This window comes from Pelobates fuscus, chromosome 4 (assembly GCF_036172605.1).
Source record: "Pelobates fuscus isolate aPelFus1 chromosome 4, aPelFus1.pri, whole genome shotgun sequence".
Lineage (NCBI taxonomy): Eukaryota > Metazoa > Chordata > Amphibia > Anura > Pelobatidae > Pelobates > Pelobates fuscus.
The window spans coordinates 13,720,896-13,742,144 of NC_086320.1; the positions used below are offsets into that span (position 1 = coordinate 13,720,896).

General features: G+C 43.6%; 1 protein-coding gene across 1 annotated transcript in view; it reads left to right on the top strand.

Moving 5' to 3' along the window:
- The first annotated feature begins 233 nt into the window (after positions 1-233).
- LOC134609296 (ly6/PLAUR domain-containing protein 2-like) overlaps positions 234-21,249 on the top strand; it is a 30,060-nt gene continuing 9,044 nt past the window's right edge. Inside the window, exons 1-2 of the mRNA XM_063452974.1 lie at positions 234-305; positions 15,745-15,873. Coding sequence (XP_063309044.1) covers positions 254-305; positions 15,745-15,873 — 181 coding nt within the window. The 5' untranslated portion in view covers positions 234-253. The remainder of the gene's footprint in view (positions 306-15,744; positions 15,874-21,249) is intronic.

Genomic DNA, 21,249 nt, shown 5'->3' on the forward strand with positions numbered 1-21,249 from the left:
TGCTATAACCCACTGTTTTTGCGCTGCATTTCTCTTGGCCGTATGCCGTTGGTGCTCTCAAACACGATTTATATTATATAAAACAGTAGCATCTCTGATAAAACACCCTCCTGGATATTCCAGTTTGTCTCTGTCTAATAACTGGTTAAGTTAATTGCGAAAAGCTTCATTGTGTAATAATAAATATCCTATAGATATATAAACGCTGTGTGATTCCCAGAGCTGAAGGTATAACTTGCAGGATATACTAAGGATGAGGTTCTGGCTGAGTGTGCTTCTGGTAGCAGTAATCCGGACAAGAGCTGGTAAGAATTCAACTTGGAGTTTGCAAAACAATGGTGTTTAGTTTGTTAAATCTCTTTACGTATTGAGCTTGAAAGCTTGTTTTCGGGATATTTTAGATATCAGCTTAATTGTGTTATTTTCTTGTAGTTTGTGTAAATTTACTTTTTAAAAAGCCACCTTTGACAAATTGTCTTTGTTGTTTGACCTTTTATTCAAAAAAATACACAAAAAAGTACTTTGCTCTCGTGGATATCAAACAATTGCAAAAACATAAAAAGTTTATTTAATATATATATATATATATATCCCCATGAGAGCAGAGTATTTTTATTTTATTTTTTTAACAAAAGATCAAAAGTTTAAACAACAAAGACAATGTATCACAGCTTTATGTGTATATGTGCCAGTAAGTGCACGGATTCAAAGATTTACCTATTCCTCTACCAATAGGGCTGCTGCAGAGGGTTGAACATCTGCACACCCACCCACTCCTAAATTCCCCATGCAACATCCCACAATGCGGAGTCTGGCAGGAATTGTGCAAAACGACAGAAATATTGTGAAACATGCTTGGAAAAAAAAATACAATGAGAGCCATTTGGTGGAGCAATTCATTCGATGGCTGTTAAAGGAATAAACCAAACTCTATAACCACTACAGCATGCGATAGCAGTTATGATGCCAGGGAGCACCGTGCACTCTTAAAATGGCAACAAGAACTGCTTCCCACCTCCTCTAGAGCTGAAGGAGAGCCAGAAGTACCTGGTGGTGCAGGGCTTAGCTCATTGGCCGAGAGCAATCAGTATCTCCACTCGGCCAATCAGCTAGCTCTGCAACGCCGGGCTTAGTACAGCAGGAACTTCCATCTGACTGTTGGCTGTAGGGTGGGTGGGGAGCACCACCAGAGAGACCCCAGGTAAGATGTTAAACCTTTTTAACATGGTTTAACTCTTTACAATGGAGGGGTACCAACACATTCTTGACACCATAACTACTATGAAATATTGTGTTTAAGGTGTTTGGAATGTTCCTTTATCTATAAGCCAACATTCAATAAAAAAATTACTAGAAAAATTGAGACTGAAATGGCTGATTTTCAAATAATTGCTATAATCGCTGCATGGCAGTTTTAGTCTTAATTTTGCAGTTCGTTTTTATAATTTATTGTTATTCAGTGTTTAGTAAATAAGGCCTCAGTTATTATTATATGATTATTTTTATGTTTTTTACATGACTACAATTGTATTACTACAATTTACACAAACACAATTGTGGCGAAAGTAACCTCGCAACTGTTTTTTTGAGGGGCCTGTTTGCCAGCCTCCTATCCTGTGACCATGGCCCCAGCAATAGACCTGGCTAAATACTTTAGACAGGCTCTGTTCGTGCAATTGGGGACTATATGGTTCGTTTACCGAACAGCCGCACAAACCAGAGACCACTCTGGAGCTTGTTAAGCTTAATTGATACATTGTTGCAATTGCCACTGCAGTGGTCTAAGTTTTGTCTGGGTGTCCGCAATTCCTATGGACAACCACGAGGTGATGGCCATCTTGTTTGCATGGACCAAAACCGCGAATAGACTTCAGGGGGACTTAGCCACAAATGCCCTGGAACTATTTTCGTCATGAAAACTTTGCGGTTCCTGGTCGGTCCTCCAGCGGCACTTAGCCACGATACTATGGAACTATTTTCGGCTATGAGACCATGCCTGTGGTCTGTCAAATAAATGACTTTCCAGAAATTCCTGAACCCCTGAACTGAGCTGGGGGATTTTTGGATATGTTGATCACCCGGATCAAGGCTATCAGTGGATTCTCTGAAGTTCTGCCTGTGCATAACACTCAGAACGACAGGCGGATGCGTATTAGGGACTTTAACTTGTGGCTTGGTGAATGGTGTTGGGAGCAAGGATTTGGCTTTATTTCTCATGGCCATCTTGTTCGTATGGACCAAAACTGCGAATAGTGACCTAGATACATTATATAGCACTCTAACATCGGCTAACCAATTCCCTATGGAATGCACGCAACAGCGACCACTATGCAATATATCGTAAAACAATATCACCATAGAGACCACACACCCCCAATGTACTTAAGAAAGGTATAATACAAAATGAACCAAAATGCCGGCCTAAAAAATCACAGGGATCATACGTTATAAGCCTCTGCGTAGGCTAATGTTGCAAAGCGAAGTAATACACTAATTTGCATACACAGTATGAAAATAGTGAAAGTGTGTAGCGCTCAATTTTGTAAACTTACTCCACAGGAAATCCTTCAGAGTATGAAGGGTTCATAATCTATTTAAAAAATAGAGAAAAATATAGTGCACTCTGTGCAAAACGTTGTGATTATACACCACACGATAAAAGACACTCACGTGGTTTAGAGCCTATTGAGGATTGGCTCTAATCACTTCCGCCTTGTGTCCTTTAGGTGACACACACCTTTCACTCCAAGTAGAATTTATTCCTCAAAAGAGAGAGAGAGAAACAGGGAAAAATCGCCCTGGTGTTGAAATCCTCAATACAATATGACAGCAAATTTAAGCACATAGGTGAAGATTGCTTCTCACCTGAGAGAGAGCCTGTGACCTGGCTCAGAGTAAATCAGCATAGTCCTTTTAGGGATGACTCCTTCCCTCTTTGGTAGGTTGGAAAATGCACCAAATATGTATTCCAATAAAATAACTATTTATTACATATACTTTAAAATCAAATGATACATACAATATAAGGTGAATCCGAATTGGATTTTAAAGTTTCTTTAAAAAAAAACAAAAAAAAAAAACTGCGAATAGACTTCAGGGGGACTTAGCCGCGAATGCCCTAGAACTATTTTCGTCATGAAAACTTTGTGGTTCCTGGTGGGTCCTCCTGCGGCAGGAATGGAAATAAACTGTACAAAAAAGATAGTTTGCATCTTTCTCAAAAGGGAACAAATGTTCTCAGTTAACAGTTCAGAGGTTTTGCTAGGATGTATTTAAACTAAGAGGGGGGCAAAAGGGTGATAAAACATCAATCCAATTGCCCCCCAAAACAAGGACAGAAGGTGCCTGTAGCAAGTGTGTTGAAAAACGATAAACCTAGAGTTAGAGAAATGGAATTGTTTAAAAGTTGCTCTGCTGAAGGAAACAGAAAATTGCCTTAGGCTTGTCAGTAGAAGCAAACAATTTAAGAAACCACTGTGGTACTCCGCAGATGTGGCCAAAATGGTAAAAACTCAAAGTTAGCATTTAGTAATTATAAAAAATCCCAGCGTGAGGAAGACAGAATGGTCTATAAGATTAGGCAGAAATAGGCTAAGCAAGTTATAAGAGCTCCCAAATCACACACAGAAGAGAAAATAGCACAGTCAGTAAAAAAGGGGACAACATTTTTTTAGATACATAAATGAGAAAAGGAAAGTAACACAAGGATTAGTTAGATGAAAAACAAACGAAGGAAGGTATGTTTATGTTTAGGCAGTTAACTTAAATGGGTACATGTTATTTAGAAAGGATAGGAAAAACAAGAAGGGTGGTGGGGTATGTTTGTATGTCAACCATGAGTTAAAGCGGCACTCTCATGCCGAACTTACCTTTCCTCAATCTCTTCCTCTTCTCCCCCTCTCTCAGGATCTGTTCTTTGTTTCTTCCTGTCTTCTTTAATTTTCTTTAAAATCATAAGACAAAGTAGGGACTCTTTGCCTTATGGAGGATTCCTCCGCTTGACCAGCTCTGACCAGCAGAGGAGCAAAGTGTGCTTCATTTCCGCTGGTCAGATCAATTTTCCCATAATCCTTACCTTTCCCCGCGATGCTTCCTGCCATTTTAGACGAAACTGCCGAATTGCGTTCTAACTGAATTTGTGTTAGGACACAATTCGGGACTTTGCTCGGATTGGAATTTCATTCCAATGAATGAAACTCCTATCCTATTTGTGCCGCGGCTGCATCTTGCAGCCGCTTAGTAGATAACTCCCTAATTCCCACAGTATTAGGGAGCTATCTACTAAAAGGCTGAAAGACCTAAATTGGTCTTTCAGCCACATTTACTAATACTAAGTAAAGATTACTTAGTATTAGTAAATAATATGCCCCTACTCGCTATACCGCGAGTAGGGGCATGTCTAGTAAGCAGTGAGCAGCCTGTGGCTGCTCACTGTAAAAAACAAAAACAAAAAACCTAATAACCGCCCCACCCCCCCTTGCGCGGCTGGTGGGGGCCCCCTAAAAAACAATAAGGGGGGGGACCTACTGTCCTCCCCCCTGGCCCCCACCCCTGAGTGGTGGGTGGGGGGCCTAAATAAAGATGGGGGGGACCTACTGTCCTCCCCCCTGGCCCCCACCCATGAGCGGTGGGTGGGGGTCCTAGATAAGAATGGTGGGGGGGGAACCTACCATCCTCCCACCGGCCCCCACCCCTGAGCGGTGGGTGGGGGCCCTAAATAAACAATAAGGGGGGGGACCTACTGTCCTCTCCCCCTGGTCCTCACCCCTGAGCAGTGGGTGGGGGCCCTAAATAAAGATAGGGGGGTGAACCTACTGTCCTCCTCCCGGCCCCCACCCCTGAGCAGTGGGTGGGGGCCCTAGATAAGAATGGTGGGGGGGGCTACCATCCTCCCCCCAGCCCCCACTGAGCGGTGGGTGGGGGCCCTAAAAAAACAACAAGGGGGGGCCTACTGTCCTCCCCCCTAGCCCCCACCCCTGAGCGGTGGGTGGGGTCCTAAATTTCTATCTTAGAGAGAGTTCAGAAAAGGGCTACTAAACTGGTTCATGGATTGCAGGATAAAACTTACCAGGAAAGGTTAAAGGAACTTAACATGTATAGCTTGGAGGAAAGACGAGACAGGGGGGATATGATAGAAACATTTAAATACAAGGGAATCAACACAGTAAAGGAGGAGACTATATTTAAAAGAAGAAAAACTACCACAAAAAGAGGACATAGTCTTAAATTAGAGGGACAAAGGTTTAAAAATAATATCAGGAAGTAAATATAATTTTGCCTCTTTATAAATCGCTGGTAAGACCACAACTTGAATATGCTTTGCAATTTTGGGCTCCTGTTCTAAAGAAGGATATCACACTCGTTCACACTCGTGAAGGAAACTGACTGCTATTATATTACAGTCCAAAAATTATTATTTTTTTAAATGCAAGCTATTGTGACACCAGATATGAGAGGTGGCACTGGGCAAGTGGGCACAGTATACGCTGTGAGCCTGACACACACGCTGGCAGACAACTAACTGCTATTCAATCTATTACAGTCAAAAAAATTTTTTTATTTTTTTTTAAATCTATACTACTGTTACACCAGATATGAGTTGCACTGGTGTGACACTGTGCCCTGGCAGGCCCTGAAATGCACACTAGTGAAGGAAACTGACTGCTATTATATTACAGTCAAAAAAGTTTTTGTTTTTTTTTAAATGCAAGCTATTGTGACACCAGTGAGTTAGTGGTGGCACTGGGCAAGTGGGCACAGTATATGCTGTGAGCCTGACACACAGGCTGGCAGGCAGGCAACTGCAATTACAATACACAGAAAAAAAAAAGCAGACTGATGTTCTAGACCTAAAAATTGCTTTTTGGGGTGCTGTCCTTACAGCAGAGATCAGATGAGTCCTTCAGGACTGTAGTGGACACTGAATACACTAGCCTCGCTATCAATTTCCCTATCAAATCAGCAGCAGCTACACTGTCCCTCCTCTCACTAAGAATGCAGCTTCACAATGAATGTAAAATGGATGCTGTCCAGGAGGTGGGAGGGTCTGGGAGGGAGGGTCTGCTGTTGATTGACTGGAATGTGTCTGCTGACTGTGAGGTACAGGGTCAAAGTTTACTCAATGATGACGAATAGGGGCAGACCGAACAGCGCATATGTTCGCCATCCGTGGCGAACGTGAACAAGCGATGTTCGCCAGGAACTATTCGCCAGCGAACAGTTCGGGACATCACTAATTGTTACATGTGAGTTTACAGAGGAAGAGGTTCTATATCAACTGTCAAAAGTAAAGACAGTGGCGGATCCAGAGCCTGATCTTGGGAGGGGCACTTGTAGATTATTTAAATAAATAATCCATGCACAATAACCACTACAGCTCTGTGTAGTGGTTATGGTGCCAGGAGTCCCGGGACCCTCTTCCAGAGTAAGTAGTCAAATCGTTTAAGAACAGTTTGACAGCTTACCTGGGGACTGCTGGGATATGGGGCTGTAGTAGGGCATAGGAGCAGTTGTGTGTGAGTGGTGCAATGTGGGGGGGGGGGCTGTGTATGTGTGTGGGGCAATGTGTGTATGGGAAATTGTGTGTATGGGTATGTGGAGCAATGTGTGTATTGGGGGGCAGTGTGTGAATGTGTATGGTGGGTGTGGAGGCAGCTTGTGTATGGGGGGCAGTGTATGTGTGTGTGTGGAGCAGTATATATGTGTGTAGGGGCAGTGTGTGTATGAGGGCAGTGTGTGTGTGAATGTGTGGTGAGGAGGGTAGGGGGGTTTTTAATAATTTTTTTAATAAAAATAAATACATTTATTTCCCCCCTCCCTTCTAAGCTTTACTGAGGGAGGAGGGAGTGGTGAGAATGAACTCTAGCCCGTAGTTCCAGGATTAGAGTTCACTCTCGCGAGATCTTGAACATTGCCGTGGTAATTGCTCCAGAATGAGTTCCCGGGTCCTCTCTCCCTCCCTCCCCTGCCGGCTGAAAGCACGGTGCCTGCGGACCAGGGAGGGAGAAGGCACATTGCAGGGCTGGCGCTAAAAGAGATTAGTGGTGTACTAGCAAAACCATTAACAGATTTATTTAACCAATCATTGTTAACAGGAGTAGTCCCAGAAGATTGGAAGTTTGCGAATGTTGTACCCATTCACAAGAAAGGTAGTAGGGAGGAGTCGGGCAACTGTAGGCCAGTAAGCCTTACTTCAGTAGTTGTGAAAGTAATGGAAACCATGTTAAAGGATAGGATTGTTAAACATCTAAAATCACATGGATTTCAAGATCAGAGACAACATGGGTTTACTTCAGGGAGATCATGCCACATTAATCTTATTGATTTGTTTTAATAAGGCGGCTCGCTCGCAGGTCGATGGCTCATTTTCCATCCACAAGGATGGGTCATCTCTGTCCAAATATCAGTTTTCTCGCGTCTTTCACTTAAAGGGACACTATAGTCACCTGAACAACTTCAGCTTAATGAGGTTGTTCAGGTGAGAACTATAGCTCTCTTCCGCCTTTCTCATGTAAACACTGGATTTTCTGAGAAAATACAGTGTTTACATTAAAAGCTAGGAACACCTCCAGTTGCAGTCACTCAGAGTGAACCAGAGGGACTTCTGAGTGGATGGAGGCATAATATGCCTCCATCCACTCAGATCTGCTGTGCATGAGCATCATGTGATTCAGTACTGAACTTTCCTCATAGAGATTCATTGATTCAATTCATCTTTATGAGGAGATGCTGATTGGCCAGGGCTGTGTTTGAATCATGCTGGCTCTGCCCCTGATCTGCCTCATTGTCAGTCTCAGCCAATCCTATGGGGAAGCATTGTAATTGGATCAGGCTACCACATGTCAGCAGACTGCTTGTTTTTCTGAGTCTAACAGGATGCAGATTTACAGCTATAGGTTTGAATACAGTAAGATTTTTACTATATTTTTGGAGGCATGAGGGGCCCAGGGGGGGCTAGATGGTGGTGTTAACACTATATGGTCAGGAAAACATGTTTGTGTTCCTGACCCTATAGTGATCCTTTAAGCTTTGGACATCTGGGCCTGAATGCGTTACAGTTTGGGACACATTCTTTTCATATTGGAGGAGCAACAGAAGCGGCACGGCTGGGTTTCACTGATGTGCTAGTTAAAAAGATTGGGCGATGGGAATCGGTGTGGTTTAGGTCCTATGTTCGACCTGATTGGTTAGTGTAAGGCAGTAAAGAAAAAAAGAAAGGGGGAGGACGACAAGTGCTTATGTGTTGGTGCTATCGGTTTCGTTTGTCTACTGGGTGGGACAGAGAGCCGCAGTTCGACCAAAAGGCAGACAGCTGGGGTTTTCGCGGGATGTACTTGAATTACATTGTTTCAGTTGCTGCGGTTTTGGTTAGGGTGACATCTGCGACGAATTGTTTAGGAGAATGGGGAAGGGCATTGTCCAAGATTTTATTTTAATCCATGCTGGGGTTAACAACATGGGTCTTGTACCCCAAAGAGAATTGATCCGGACGATGCAGAGTGATGTGGATAGGTTGAGAAGTATGGTCCCAGGTGTAATTATTGTGTGTTCGGAAATGGTACCACGTTTCCATTGGCGTTTTGCTAGAAATTCCCTGCCGCTTCCTGGCTATTACTGATATGATGGAGTGCATCTTTCTGAGGTTGGCACGGACTTCCTGAACTTGGGTTTTCAGGAAGAACTAAGACAGGCTCTTTGTAGGCAGGGAAGCGCTCAGGTAGCTTGAGGGGTCAAGCTCAGCGCTGTGGTGGAAATTGGATAGGATAATGGGGTACGTTGGCTTAGTAAGGTGGGGAAGTTCAGGAGCAATAGTATACTATGGAAATTTGCTGGCGCTATATAAATAATAAAATAAAATAATAATAATAATAGTTATGTTTCTTTTTTTTTTGTAGGTTCGAGCTCGTCTGTAGCTCCGAGCCTTAGTTTGTAGTGGTATCTCGGTATACCTCTACAAGTGGTTGTCGATGCCCTTGGTGGCTGTGAATAAGATGCCCTTGGTGGCTGTGGTAACTTGTGTGTTATATGATAAATGTTGTGTTAAGATTGCTGTCATTTATGGGGGGGTCATTGTCTAGATGTTTTACATTGGAAAGTGTGCTTGACTCTGACCCCCCTTCTTTTTACAATTATGTGTGGACATATTATACTAATACAAGCTGTGATATTTTCACAAGTAATATTGGTGCCGTATTTATTGGGGGATGGTCTTATAATGGGTTTATTAGGAATATGCCTAGGGGACGACTATGCGCATGTCAAGGGATTTAAGGGTAATTATTTCAGATTACTTAAAGGTAGGCAGGCAACACTGAGCTCCCTCGCTGGACCTCCTTCCTGGCCGGGTAAGTTTTAGCAGAGTAGGCACCTGCAATGTGGGGAAAGCAGGTGCCAACTCTGCTATAACACCAAGCATGTACTCGCTGCTCGCCGGGCTGCACATATGTCCATTGTGGGCCGCAAGTTTGACATGCTTGTGCTACGAGGGAGCAATGTAAACTCTACCTTTTCTCTAAAAAAAGACACCAGGCTATAGACACCATCACAACTACATTAATCTGTAGTGACTCTGGTGACTATAGTGTCCCTTTAAGAATTGCATATTTCTCATTATAAATGAAACTTTGCGAGTTTAAAAAAACAACAACTTTTTTTAGCAGGTTCCTAGATTCCAAACAAATTTGCCAAGCCCTCTAATAGGTGGTGTGACTGGGTAGGTAGCAATGGAGGGGTAACTGGGTTTTGCTGCACAGAAAGTAAGGCATTACCCAAAGCTGCATGAATTACCGCAAGCATATCATCCTGGGAAAGACGAGGGAGAACTCAGCTATACACTGGGCTCAAAAGGAAACATATTAAATAATATACACAGATACAATCTAATTTTTTATGTTTTGACTGGATTTGGGTCCTAGAGTACAGTTTGCACCATGTCAGGGAGGAGAGCCTGTAAGAGCTCACCCACAGGATATTCCTGAAACAAGAACTGTGGTTACGAAGTAGTCCCAACCTCTGGTTTATAGAGATGATGAGAGTTCAGCATTCTCCCTAATAACAGATAAATCGGTATAACGTGGTGTCTGATGACCTGATGAGATGTACATTCCAGAAGTCGAGGGTCCAATATTCCCCGAGAGGAAGCATTTGATTCTGTCAAGATTCCATTTTGCCAAATGTCACCCAACATTCTATCCTCAGTTAGCATGATTGTCCAATATACATCAATATCTTTAGTAAAGGGCAACTTTTTCAGATTTCTGTACTTAGCTTGAGGGGTTAATCGCTACCTCCTGGTGCGGTGCATCTAATAAATATAAGTCTATATGTCAATAGCAGGTGGGTAGAAAAGAAAGTGAGGCCGGATTTATGTAATTTCAGAAGTTTCCCAAGCCTCTTGGAGCTGCAGACTTGCGCTGTAGGTGGGGCAGAGAGATGTATAGCTGTGGCTGGACGTGTGCGGGCCAGTAACTGAGCCCAGAACCTGTCAAAGATTTCTTCCAGGGATTCTCTCGCTTTATGAATGTGGCTGGATATTGCAGGTTGCTGCTGCGTATCACGAGTATCATGTACGCTTGTGTTCGCCATTTTAGAGGCCTTCACCTCCGGACTGTCTGCTTTGGCTGTCGGCTTCGATTGCAGGTAGGAGGCCGGGCCGGCTCTGTGTGGTGGGGACCGGGATGTCCCCCACCGGTCCATTGGGGGAGGCCTGGAGTGGTGAGTAGGCCTCAGTCCACCATCTCGGTTCATGGACATTCCGGGTATCTGCGGGTGTGTGCTGGGTTCCCCAAGCTGTTTAGCCTCTGTTTGCGGGTTTTCCAGGGTTGCACCCCCCGATTTTAAGCTTTTAAAGAACCATTCGGCGGGAGCTCAGGCCTAGCACGCCTTACTCGTTTGCTGTTCAGGCTCCGCCCCCGATATTTTAGTATTTTAAACAAAAACAAAAGGAGTTTATTGACTAATCGGTGGTCTGTGTACAATTTACAAGGTTTATATCACTAGTAAATCATGATAAAATGATATTAAACCGTGGCTGGGAATTATTGAGAATGTGTAGATGCCAACAGGTTCCACAGCGCTATACAATTAGGGGGTGTACCTACGGTACAGGCCATATTAATGCAAAAAGAAAAAATATTCTGCTGGGGAGCTACAACTTAGCATTTACAGCTCGGTTATACAAAGGGCTTTACAATTTGACCACTGAGCTTACAATCTACAGTTTAAACTAGAACTGTCACTAGTGAAATTTTAGCACAACTATGTATGTAGGTAACTAAAAGTTTGGTAGAGGTTGTGAAGTTTAGCTAAAACATTCTGAATAGTTTTATTTTTTCTTTTTATTTATGCCTTGGCACATTTAAATTGATTAACCCCTCATTCCCTCACCCAGGATGCTATGTAAGCACTTTGAAGAGAAGGCCTAAGTGCATAGCTTATTGTACAGCATTCCTCTGTAGATGCTTGAAGCATACCTAGTCACTCTGGAAAAATTGTAGAGGTAAATTTTATATTTAACTTTATTCACGTCTTACCCCAGCAAGCATCCAAATACCACTTTCTGTGAGAGAATGAGAAGTCATCAGAGAAACGGTTTCAAAATATTAACTGCATATAAAGGAATAACAAAGTTATATAAAAACATAGAATGTGACGGCAGATAAGAACCATTCGGCCCATCTAGTCTGCCCAGTTTTCTAAATACTTTCATTAGTCCCTAGTCTTATCTTATAGTTAGGATAGCCTTATGCCTATCCCACGCATGGTTAAACTCCTTCACTGTGTTAACCTCTACCACTTCAGCTGGAAGGCTATTCCATGCATCCACTACCCTCTCAGTAAAGTAATACTTCCTGATATTATTTTTAAACCTTTGTCCCTCTAATTTAAGACTATGTCCTCCTGTTGTGGTAGTTTTTCTTCTTTTTAATATTGTCTCCTCCTTTACTGTGTTGATTACTTTCATTTACTTTTTTATTTTTTTATTATTACTGGTATTTATAAAGCACCAACAGATTCCGCAGTGCTGTACAATTAGTGGAGGACGTACAATATACACAGACAAATACAAAAGCTGATATCTAGCCATTGAAGCTCTTTTATACAAAGTGCTTAGCTAGATGGCCCGTGAGCTTACAATCTATAGGATACCGTGGGGATTTAAGACAAGAGGTACCACAGGAAGTTTGGAAGTGATGGCTAAAAGAAGTTCACAGAGAGTGTATTTATGTATTTAAATGTTTCTATCATATCCCCCCTGTCTCGTCTTTCCTCCATGCTATACATGTTAAGATCCTTTAACCTTTCCTGGTAAGTTTTATCCTGCAATCCATGAACCAGTTTAGTAGCCCTTCTTTGAACTCTCTCTAAGGTATCAATATCCTTCTGAAGATAGGGTCTCCAGTACTGCGTACAATACTCCAAGTGAGGTCTCACCAGTGTTCTGTACAATGGCATGAGCACTTCCCTCTTTCTACTGCTAATACCTCTCCCTATACAACCAAGCATTCTGCTAGCATTTCCTGCTGCTCTATTACATTGTCTGCCTACCTGTAAGTCATCTGTTTAGTTACATAAAGTATGGTGCAGTGTTTTATAGCTTTTTATAGGACACTTTGAGGCACTAAATCATGTTTAGTTTGTAAATGTCGCATGAAACTGGGGGAAACTGCAGAGAAAAATTCATGGTATAAAATAACGCATGATATTTTAACAAAACAATCTAGATATTCTAACATGACCCACACAAATCATTTGTTACATTTTCTTATACTAAGTTGTGTTGCTACAGCTTACAGATTGTTATATTTATAAATTATATAAATGTATTCCCTATTTAAACACATCTGCTTCAATGCTTGTAACAGTGTCTCCATAATTTCGCATTGCTCGTACACTGGCCCACGATTTCCTGGAAAATGTTCCTCTTTGCCCATAGAGAGGAGGTCTCTAAACAACAACTGTAGTGAAATAGAAATGGAATATTAAAATGTGTGAGGAGGGGGCGGTGGGGGGGGGAGAGGAGAAATAATCATATTTGGAATAATTAGGCAACACAGTTATAGTTACAGTATTTTGCAATGGAAAGTTTTGTACTGCAATAAAACTGGCCACGGTCCAGATCCAAGGGTTGGAAACTTGTGGATAATTGTAGGTTAGATTCCCATGGGTGTGTTTTTGGGTGCGCACCTGAAGAAATCTTGCACTGAAATTTAATAGATGTTCATGAACTCTCTGTGTGACGATGATCGCTGTGTGACGATGATTGTGTGTACATCACATGGATGGAACTGTCTGCGCAGTATGACACATTGTGACTGTGTACAGATTCCAATCAAAGTTCTCCAAATCAGTCACAATTATTTACTGTAATCTGAAATAACTGATCGAGAGAAGATATTTAATCATATACCAGTGAGGCCCAAATCAAGAAATTCAAGACAGTTGCAAATTTTTGTCTTGCAACGTAACTGCACTAAAACAATGACATATGTCAGAAGAAAATAGGAAAATGTTGTAGATACAATATACAGCCCTAGTTGCACCTCCTCTTTATTTGACCTACACAGCCTCTCTACCCACTTCCTGTAAAGAGAGACCTAATAGAAATATAGACTGTGACGGCAGATGAGAACCATTCGGCCCATCTAGTCTGCCCAATTTTCTAAATACTTTCACTAGTTCCTGGCCTCACAGACGGAACTACCGCGGTTGCAGGGGTCCCAGCTGCGACCGGGATCATCATTCCAGGGGGCCCAGTCGCCCTGTCGCCCCCTGCACCTGGGGTGCCTGCCAGCATTTTGGTGCGGCCCCTACCACGCGGAAAAAACGCCACGGCCATATTGAAGGAGTCCATCGGCTGGTTCATTCTCGTGGGGCCACCCGATGGCAATGGATTTCCTGGGGCATGGTCAGCCACTTCCTCCCAGCCAACAGAGCGCCGAGCAGGAGGAGAGGAGGGAATCAGAGTGGGAGCTCTGACTCCCATCAGCAAACTGTTTTAACAGTTTGTTTGTGTGTGTGATAGAGAATGTCTGTATTAGTATGTCTGTGTGTATGTCTGTATGTCTGTATGTCTGTGTGTGTGTGTCTGTCTGTATGTATGTGTCTGTGTGTTTGTCTGTGTGTGTGTTTGTATGTGTGTGTGTTTGTGTGTCTATATGTATGTTTGTATGTGGGTCTGTGTGTATGTGTGTCTACATGTATGAGTGTCTGTGTGTGTCTGCATGTGTGTGGGGGGCGGGGACATGTGGGTGGCAGGGACCTATTGACTGGGGGGTAGATGTATGGGGTGGGGGTAGACGTATTTTTGCACCAGGGTCCCGTGGTTTCTAGTTACGCCTCTGCCTGGCCTTAATCCTATCCCACGCATGCTTAAACTCATTTACTGTGTTAACCTCTACCACTTCAGCTGGAAGGCTAATCCATGCATCCACTACCCTCTTAGTAAAGTTATACTTCCTGATATTTTTAAATCTTTGCCCTTCGAATTTAAGATTATGTCCTCTTATGACAGCTAGAATGCCAAAGGTTGCCTACCCTTGATCTATATGCTAAAATATTCACTAAGCTAAAACTGTTTTGGTGCTCAGAACACAGCATGTCCTGAGGAAAGTCTCGAACCGGGACTGAAACGTTGATGCTATTTGGCATCACACCTGTACTTTTATAAAAGTTACGTTTTAAGAAGACCGTGAGTGCGGACCATCACTTTGATTTATATATATATATATATATTTTTTTTTTATTTTTTTTTTTTTTTTATATATATATATATATATATATATATATACATACACACACACACACACACACACACACCACACATCCATAGACGTTTTATAACGGGCTCCCCTACTTTTGTCCCTGGCCTACCATGTGCCCCCCCTAAAAATGAATCCTGGAGACGCCACTGAATAACACTAATGTACATTAGGTACATCTGTACTTCTGGACAGATGGTATACACATACAGACCTCAATTTAATAAGCATTCCAAATGAATCGATGCTGGTATAAAAACGTTTAATGCTTAATAAATCGAGGGCATAGACCTCAATTTCATATTGCTGAATAAGCTTTTCACGTGATTTAAAGGACATAGTTTGCTTTATTGTGTGTCACTTTAGGGGAGTGCAGCTAAACTGTGGTCACTCATCACGTTCTTCTCTCAAGCACTTTTACATTTTTTGGTTTTCTGATCACCACTTATTGTCCTGCGCAGTCTGTGAGCTGACATCATCAGTCATTGCCCTGCATGGTCTGTGAGCAGGGAAGACTAGTAGACACCTGAAAATGACAAAGCCCATAGTCTTCATAAATATATACCTTTTTACCATTTTTGTTATTCATTCCAGTGATTATCTGCCCTGTCTTTTGATTAGCCATCCTCACTTATGATTAGCCCTCATTTACTCTGATTAGCTGTCCTCTCCTCGGACTAGTTGTCCTCTCCTCTGATTAGCTGTACGTTACTCTGACTAGTTGTCCTTTCCTGTGATTAGTTGTCCTTTCCTGTGATTAGCTGTCCTCTCCTCAGATTAGTTGTCCTTTACTAGGATTAGTTGTCCTCTCCTCTGATTAGCTGTCATTTACTATGATTAGTTTTCCTTTCCTATAATATGCTGCCGTTTCTATGATTATCTGTCCTTTACTTTGATTAGTTGTCCTCTCCTCTGATTTGTCGTTTTTATTTTAATTCAGGGATAGTTTTTGACCAGAGAGTAATTTCCTATTTGTTTTTTCCAGTCCTGGGACTCATGTGCTACACATGTAACATGCCAACATCCAGACCTGACTGTCGTACTGAAACCAACTGCACAGCTTTATCCCCACTTCTCAAAACCTGTAAAACGACTGTCTATGCAACTGACCAGGGTGAGTACCCTAAAGAGGGGGTTATTATGGGATTGTGGTTAGGGGTTCATTCAGAAAAACCAGTAGACATGTGCAATTCGTTTCGGTCCGAATATGAATTCGGACGAATTTCGGGCAATTAGGACATTCGGGTACTTCCGAATGTCAGAATTGCTGAATTGCCGAGGTCCCGAAGTTCCGAAATTACCGAAATTACCGAAATTGCCGAAGTGCCAAAGCACAGTATTGCCTAAGTACTAATATACTTACCCAGTGAAAGAAGAAGAATGTTACAATTTTAAATAAAAAGTATACAAACATAGCCAGGATTCAGCTGTAAGCATTTGCAACACTTACAATAATCAAGTAACACACATTCATATAAAATGTAAGTTACTTGGCCAGTCAGTGTAATGACAGGAATGAATAAGTAGATAACTCCCTAATTCCCACGGTATTAGGGAGCTATTTACTAAAAGGCTGAAAGACCTAAATTGGTCTTTCAGCCAAATTTACTAATACTTAGTAAAGATTACTTAGTATTAGTAAATTATGCCCCTACTCGCTATACCGTGAGTAGGGGCATGTCTATTAAACAGTTAAAAAAAAATAAGTCCCACTTCCCAAACCCCCACCCGCGCTTTTAAACTAAAGGGGGGACCAATTGCCCCCCCCGGCCCCCACCCCTGAGCGGCGGGTGGGGGCCCTAATGTAAAATAATGGGGGGGGACCTATTGTCCTCCCCCCGGACCCCCACCCCTGAGAGGCGGGTGGGGGCCCTAAATCAGAATAGGGGGGACCTAATGTCCTCCCCCCTGCCCCCCACCCCTGAGCGGTGGGTGGGGGCCCTAAATTTTAATAAGGGGAGTACCTAATGTCCTACCCCCAGGCCCCCACCCCTGAGCCAAACCCCTAGTCACCCCTCCCCCACCCAAAAAGATTAACCCCCTACCTACCCCCTTCACCCTAAAAATAATGAGGGGGGGACCTTTAACTAAGTACCTGTAAAAAAAAAAAAACTTACCATTCAATGTTTTCCATGGAGGGCTCCACCCTGCAATTAGGCTCAGAGCACTCTGATTGGTAAGTCTCTACTAGTGATGTACCCAACTGTTCGCTGGCGAATAGTTCCTGGCGAACATAGCGTGTTCGCATTCGCCACCGCGGGCGAACACATGCGCGGTTTGATCCGCCCCCTATTCGTCATCATTGAGCAAACTTTGACCCTGTGCCTCACGGTCAGCAGACACATTCCAGCAAATTAGCAGCAGACCCTCCCTTCCACACCCTCCCAGCATCCATTTCAGATTCATTCTGAAGCTGCATGCTTAGTGAGAGGAGGGAAAGTGTAGCTGCTGTTCATTAGATAGGTGAAATTGATAGCTAGGCTAGGGTATTCAGTGTCCACTACAGTCCTGAAGGACTCATCTGATCTCTGCTGTAAGGACAGCACCCCAAAAAGCCCCTTTTAGGGCTAGAACATCAGTCTGCTTTTTTTTTCTTTTTTTTTTCTGTGTAATGTAATTTAATGTAATTGCAGTTGCCTGCCTGCCAGCTTCTGTGTCAGGCTCACAGTGGATACCATTTGCCCAGTGCCACCACTCATATCTGGTGTCACAATAGCTTAAGCTTGACATTTAAAAATATTTTTTTTTTCACTGTAAGAGATTGAATAGCAGTTAGTTGTCTGCCAGCTTCTGTGTCAGGCTCACAGTGGATACTGTGCCCACTTGCCCAGTGCCACGACTCATATCTGGTATCACAATAGCTTAAGCTTGACATTTAAAAAGAAAAAAAAATGTCACTGTAATAGATTGAATAGCAGTTAGTTGTCTGCAAGCGTCTGGGTGTCAGGCCTTCAGCGTGTACTCTGCCAACCTCTGCCAGTGTACTTTGCCACTCATATCTGGTGTCTCTATAGCGTGCCTTTACAAAGAAAAAAAGTTTTTCAGTGTAAGCTAATAGCAGTCAGTGTCCTTAAAGCGGGTGTCAGGCCTTCAGCGTGTGCTCTGCCAACCTCAGCAAGTGTACTTTGCCACTCATATCTGGTGTCTGTATAGTGTGCTTTTACAAAGAAAAAAAGTTTTTCAGTGTAAGCTAATAGCAGTCAGTGTCCTTAAAGTGGGTGTCAGGCCTTCAGCGTGTGCTCTGCCAACCTCAGCAAGTGTACTTTGCCACTCATATCTGGTGTCTCTATAGCGTGCCTTTACAAAGAAAAAACTTTTTTCACTGTTATAGATTGAATAGCAGTTAGTTGTCTTCAAGCGGGTGTGTCAGGCCTACAGCGTGTACTCTGCAGTCCTCTGCCATTGCACATTGCCACTCATATCTGGTGTCACAATAGCGTGCATTTAAAACCAAAAAACTTTTTTCACTGTTATAGATTGAATAGCAGTTAGTTGTCTTCAAGCGGGTGTCAGGACTAAAGCCACTCATATCTGGTGTCACAATAGCGTGCATTTAAAACCCCAAAACCTTTTTCACTGTTATAGACTGAATAGCAGTTAGTTGTCTTCAAGCGGGTGTCAGGCCTACAGCGTGTACTCTGCAGACCTCTGCCAGTGCACATTGCCACTCATATCTGGTGTCACAATAGCGTGCATTTAAAACCCCAAAACTTATTTCACTGTTATAGATTGAATAGCAGTTAGTTGTCTTCAAGTGGGTGTGTCAGGCCTACAGCTGTACTCTGCAGACTTCTGCCATTGCACATTGCCACTCATATCTGGTGTCACAATAGCGTGCATTTAAAACCCAAAAACTTTTTTCACTGTTATAGATTGAATAGCAGTTAGTTGTCTTCAAGCGGGTGTGTCAGGCCTACAGCGTGTACTCTGCAGACCTCGGCCATTGCACATTGCCACTCATATCTGGTGTCACAATAGCGTGCATTTAAAACCAAAAAACTTTTTTCACTGTTATAGATTGAATAGCAGTTAGTTGTCTTCAAGCGGGTGTCAGGACTAAAGCCACTCATATCTGGTGTCACAATAGCGTGCATTTAAAACCCCAAAACCTTTTTCACTGTTATAGACTGAATAGCAGTTAGTTGTCTTCAAGCGGGTGTCAGGCCTACAGCGTGTACTCTGCAGACCTCTGCCAGTGCACATTGCCACTCATATCTGGTGTCACAATAGCGTGCATTTAAAACCCAAAAACGTATTTCACTGTTATAGATTGAATAGCAGTTAGTTGTCTTCAAGCGGGTATCAGGCCTACAGCGTGTACGCTGCAGACCTCTGCCAGTGCACATTGCCACTCATATCTGGTGTCACAATAGCGTGCATTTAAAAACAAAAACCTTTTTTCACTGTTATAGATTGAATAGCAGTTAGTTGTCTGCAAGCGTCAGAAACTCAACCCCTTGCCCGGCGCCTGACACCTGGCTTGTCTGAACTATTAGCCCACCAGCTTTTACCATACAAGCTGGTGGAGTCTGAGGCGTTCAAAAAATTTGTAGCTATTGGGACACCGCAGTGGAAGGTACCCGGCCAAAATTTCTTTGCACAAAAGGCAATCCCCAACCTGTACTCGACTGTGCAAAAGGAAGTAATGGCATGTCTGGCACACAGTGTTGGGGCAAGGGTCCATCTGACCACTGATACCTGGTCTGCAAAGCATGGTCAGGGCAGGTATATCACCTACACTGCGCATTGGGTAAACCTGCTGACGACTGCCAAGCATGGAATGCGTGGCTCTGCAGAGGAGTTGTGACACCGCCACAACTTGCAGGCAGGCCTGCTGCCACCTCCTCTACTCCTCCTACTCCATCCTCTTCCATAACCTCCTCGGCTGAGTCCTCTTCTGCTGCTGCATCTTGCTCCACATCAACGGCCCCCCTCCAGCTCCCAGGTACTATTCCACATCCCGGATACGGCAGTGTTACGCCGTCTTGGGTTTGACTTGCTTGAAATCAGAGAGTCACACCGGACAAGCACTCCTGTCTGCCCTGAATGTACAGGTGGAAAGTGGCTGACTCCGCAGCAACTGGAGATCGGCAAAGTGGTTTGTGACAACGGAACAAATTTGTTGGCGGCATTGAAGTCGGGCAAGTTGACACGTGCCGTGCATGGCACATGTGTGTAATCTGATCGTACAAATGCTTTGTGCATAAGTACACAGGCTTACAGAACGTCCTGAAGCAGGCCAGGAAGGTGTGTGGCCATTTCAGGCGTTCCTACACGGCCATGGCACACTTTGCAGATATCCAGCGGCTAAACAACATGCCAGTGAGGCGCTTGATTTGCGACAGCCCAACAGTGTGGAATTCGACACTCCTAATGTTCGACCGCCTGCTCCAACAAGAAAAAGCTGTTAATGAATATTTGTATGACCGGGGTGCTAGGACAGCCTCTGGGGAGCTGGGAATTTTTTTGCCACGTTACTGGACGCTCATGCGCAATGCCTGTAGGCTCATGCGTCCTTTTGAGGAGGTGACAAAACTACTCAGTCGCACCGAAGGCACCATCAGCGACATCGTACCATTTGTTTTCTTCCTGGAGCGTGCCCTGCGAAGAGTGCTGGATCAGGTCATAGATGAGCGTGAAAAGGAAAAGGAAGAGTTGTGGTCACCATCACCACCAGAAACAGCCTCATCAGCATCGCTTGCTGGACTTGCAGCAACGCTGGAAGAGGATTGTGAGGAAGAGGAGTCAGAGGAGGAATGTGACTTTGAGGAGAAGGAGGAAGACCAACCACAACAGGCATCCCCGGGTGCTCGTTTTCACCTATCTGGTACCCATGGTGTTGTATGTGGCTGGGGGGAAGAACATACCTTCATTGAGATCACTGAGGAGGAGGAACGGGAAATGAGTAGCTCGGCATCCAACCTTGTACAAATGGGGTCTTTCATGCTGTCGTGCCTGTTGAGGGACCCTCGTATAAAAAGGCTGAAGGAGAACGACCTGTACTGGGTGTCCACGCTACTAGACCCCCGGTATAAGGAGAAAGTGGCTGAAATGTTACCAAATTACAACAAGTCGGAAAGGATGCAGCATTTGCAAAATAAATTAAAAAGTATGCTTTACACAGCGTATAAGGGTGATGTCACAGCACAACGGGAATCTAACAGGGGAAGAGGTGAAAGTAATCCTCCTCCTCCCACGACCACGCAGGCAAGGACAGGACGCTTTACAGACATGTTGTTGATGGAGGACATGCGGAGCTTTTTAAGTCCTACGCATCGCCACAGCCCTTCAGGATCCACCATCAGTGAAAGAATCGACCGACAGCTAGCAGACTACCTCGCCTTAACTGCAGATATCGACACTGTGAGGAGCAATGAACCCCTTGACTACTGGGTGTGCAGGCTTGACCTGTGGCCTGAGCTATCCCAATTTGCGATAGAACTACTGGCATGCCCCGCTTCAAGTGTCCTGTCAGAAAGGACCTTTAGTG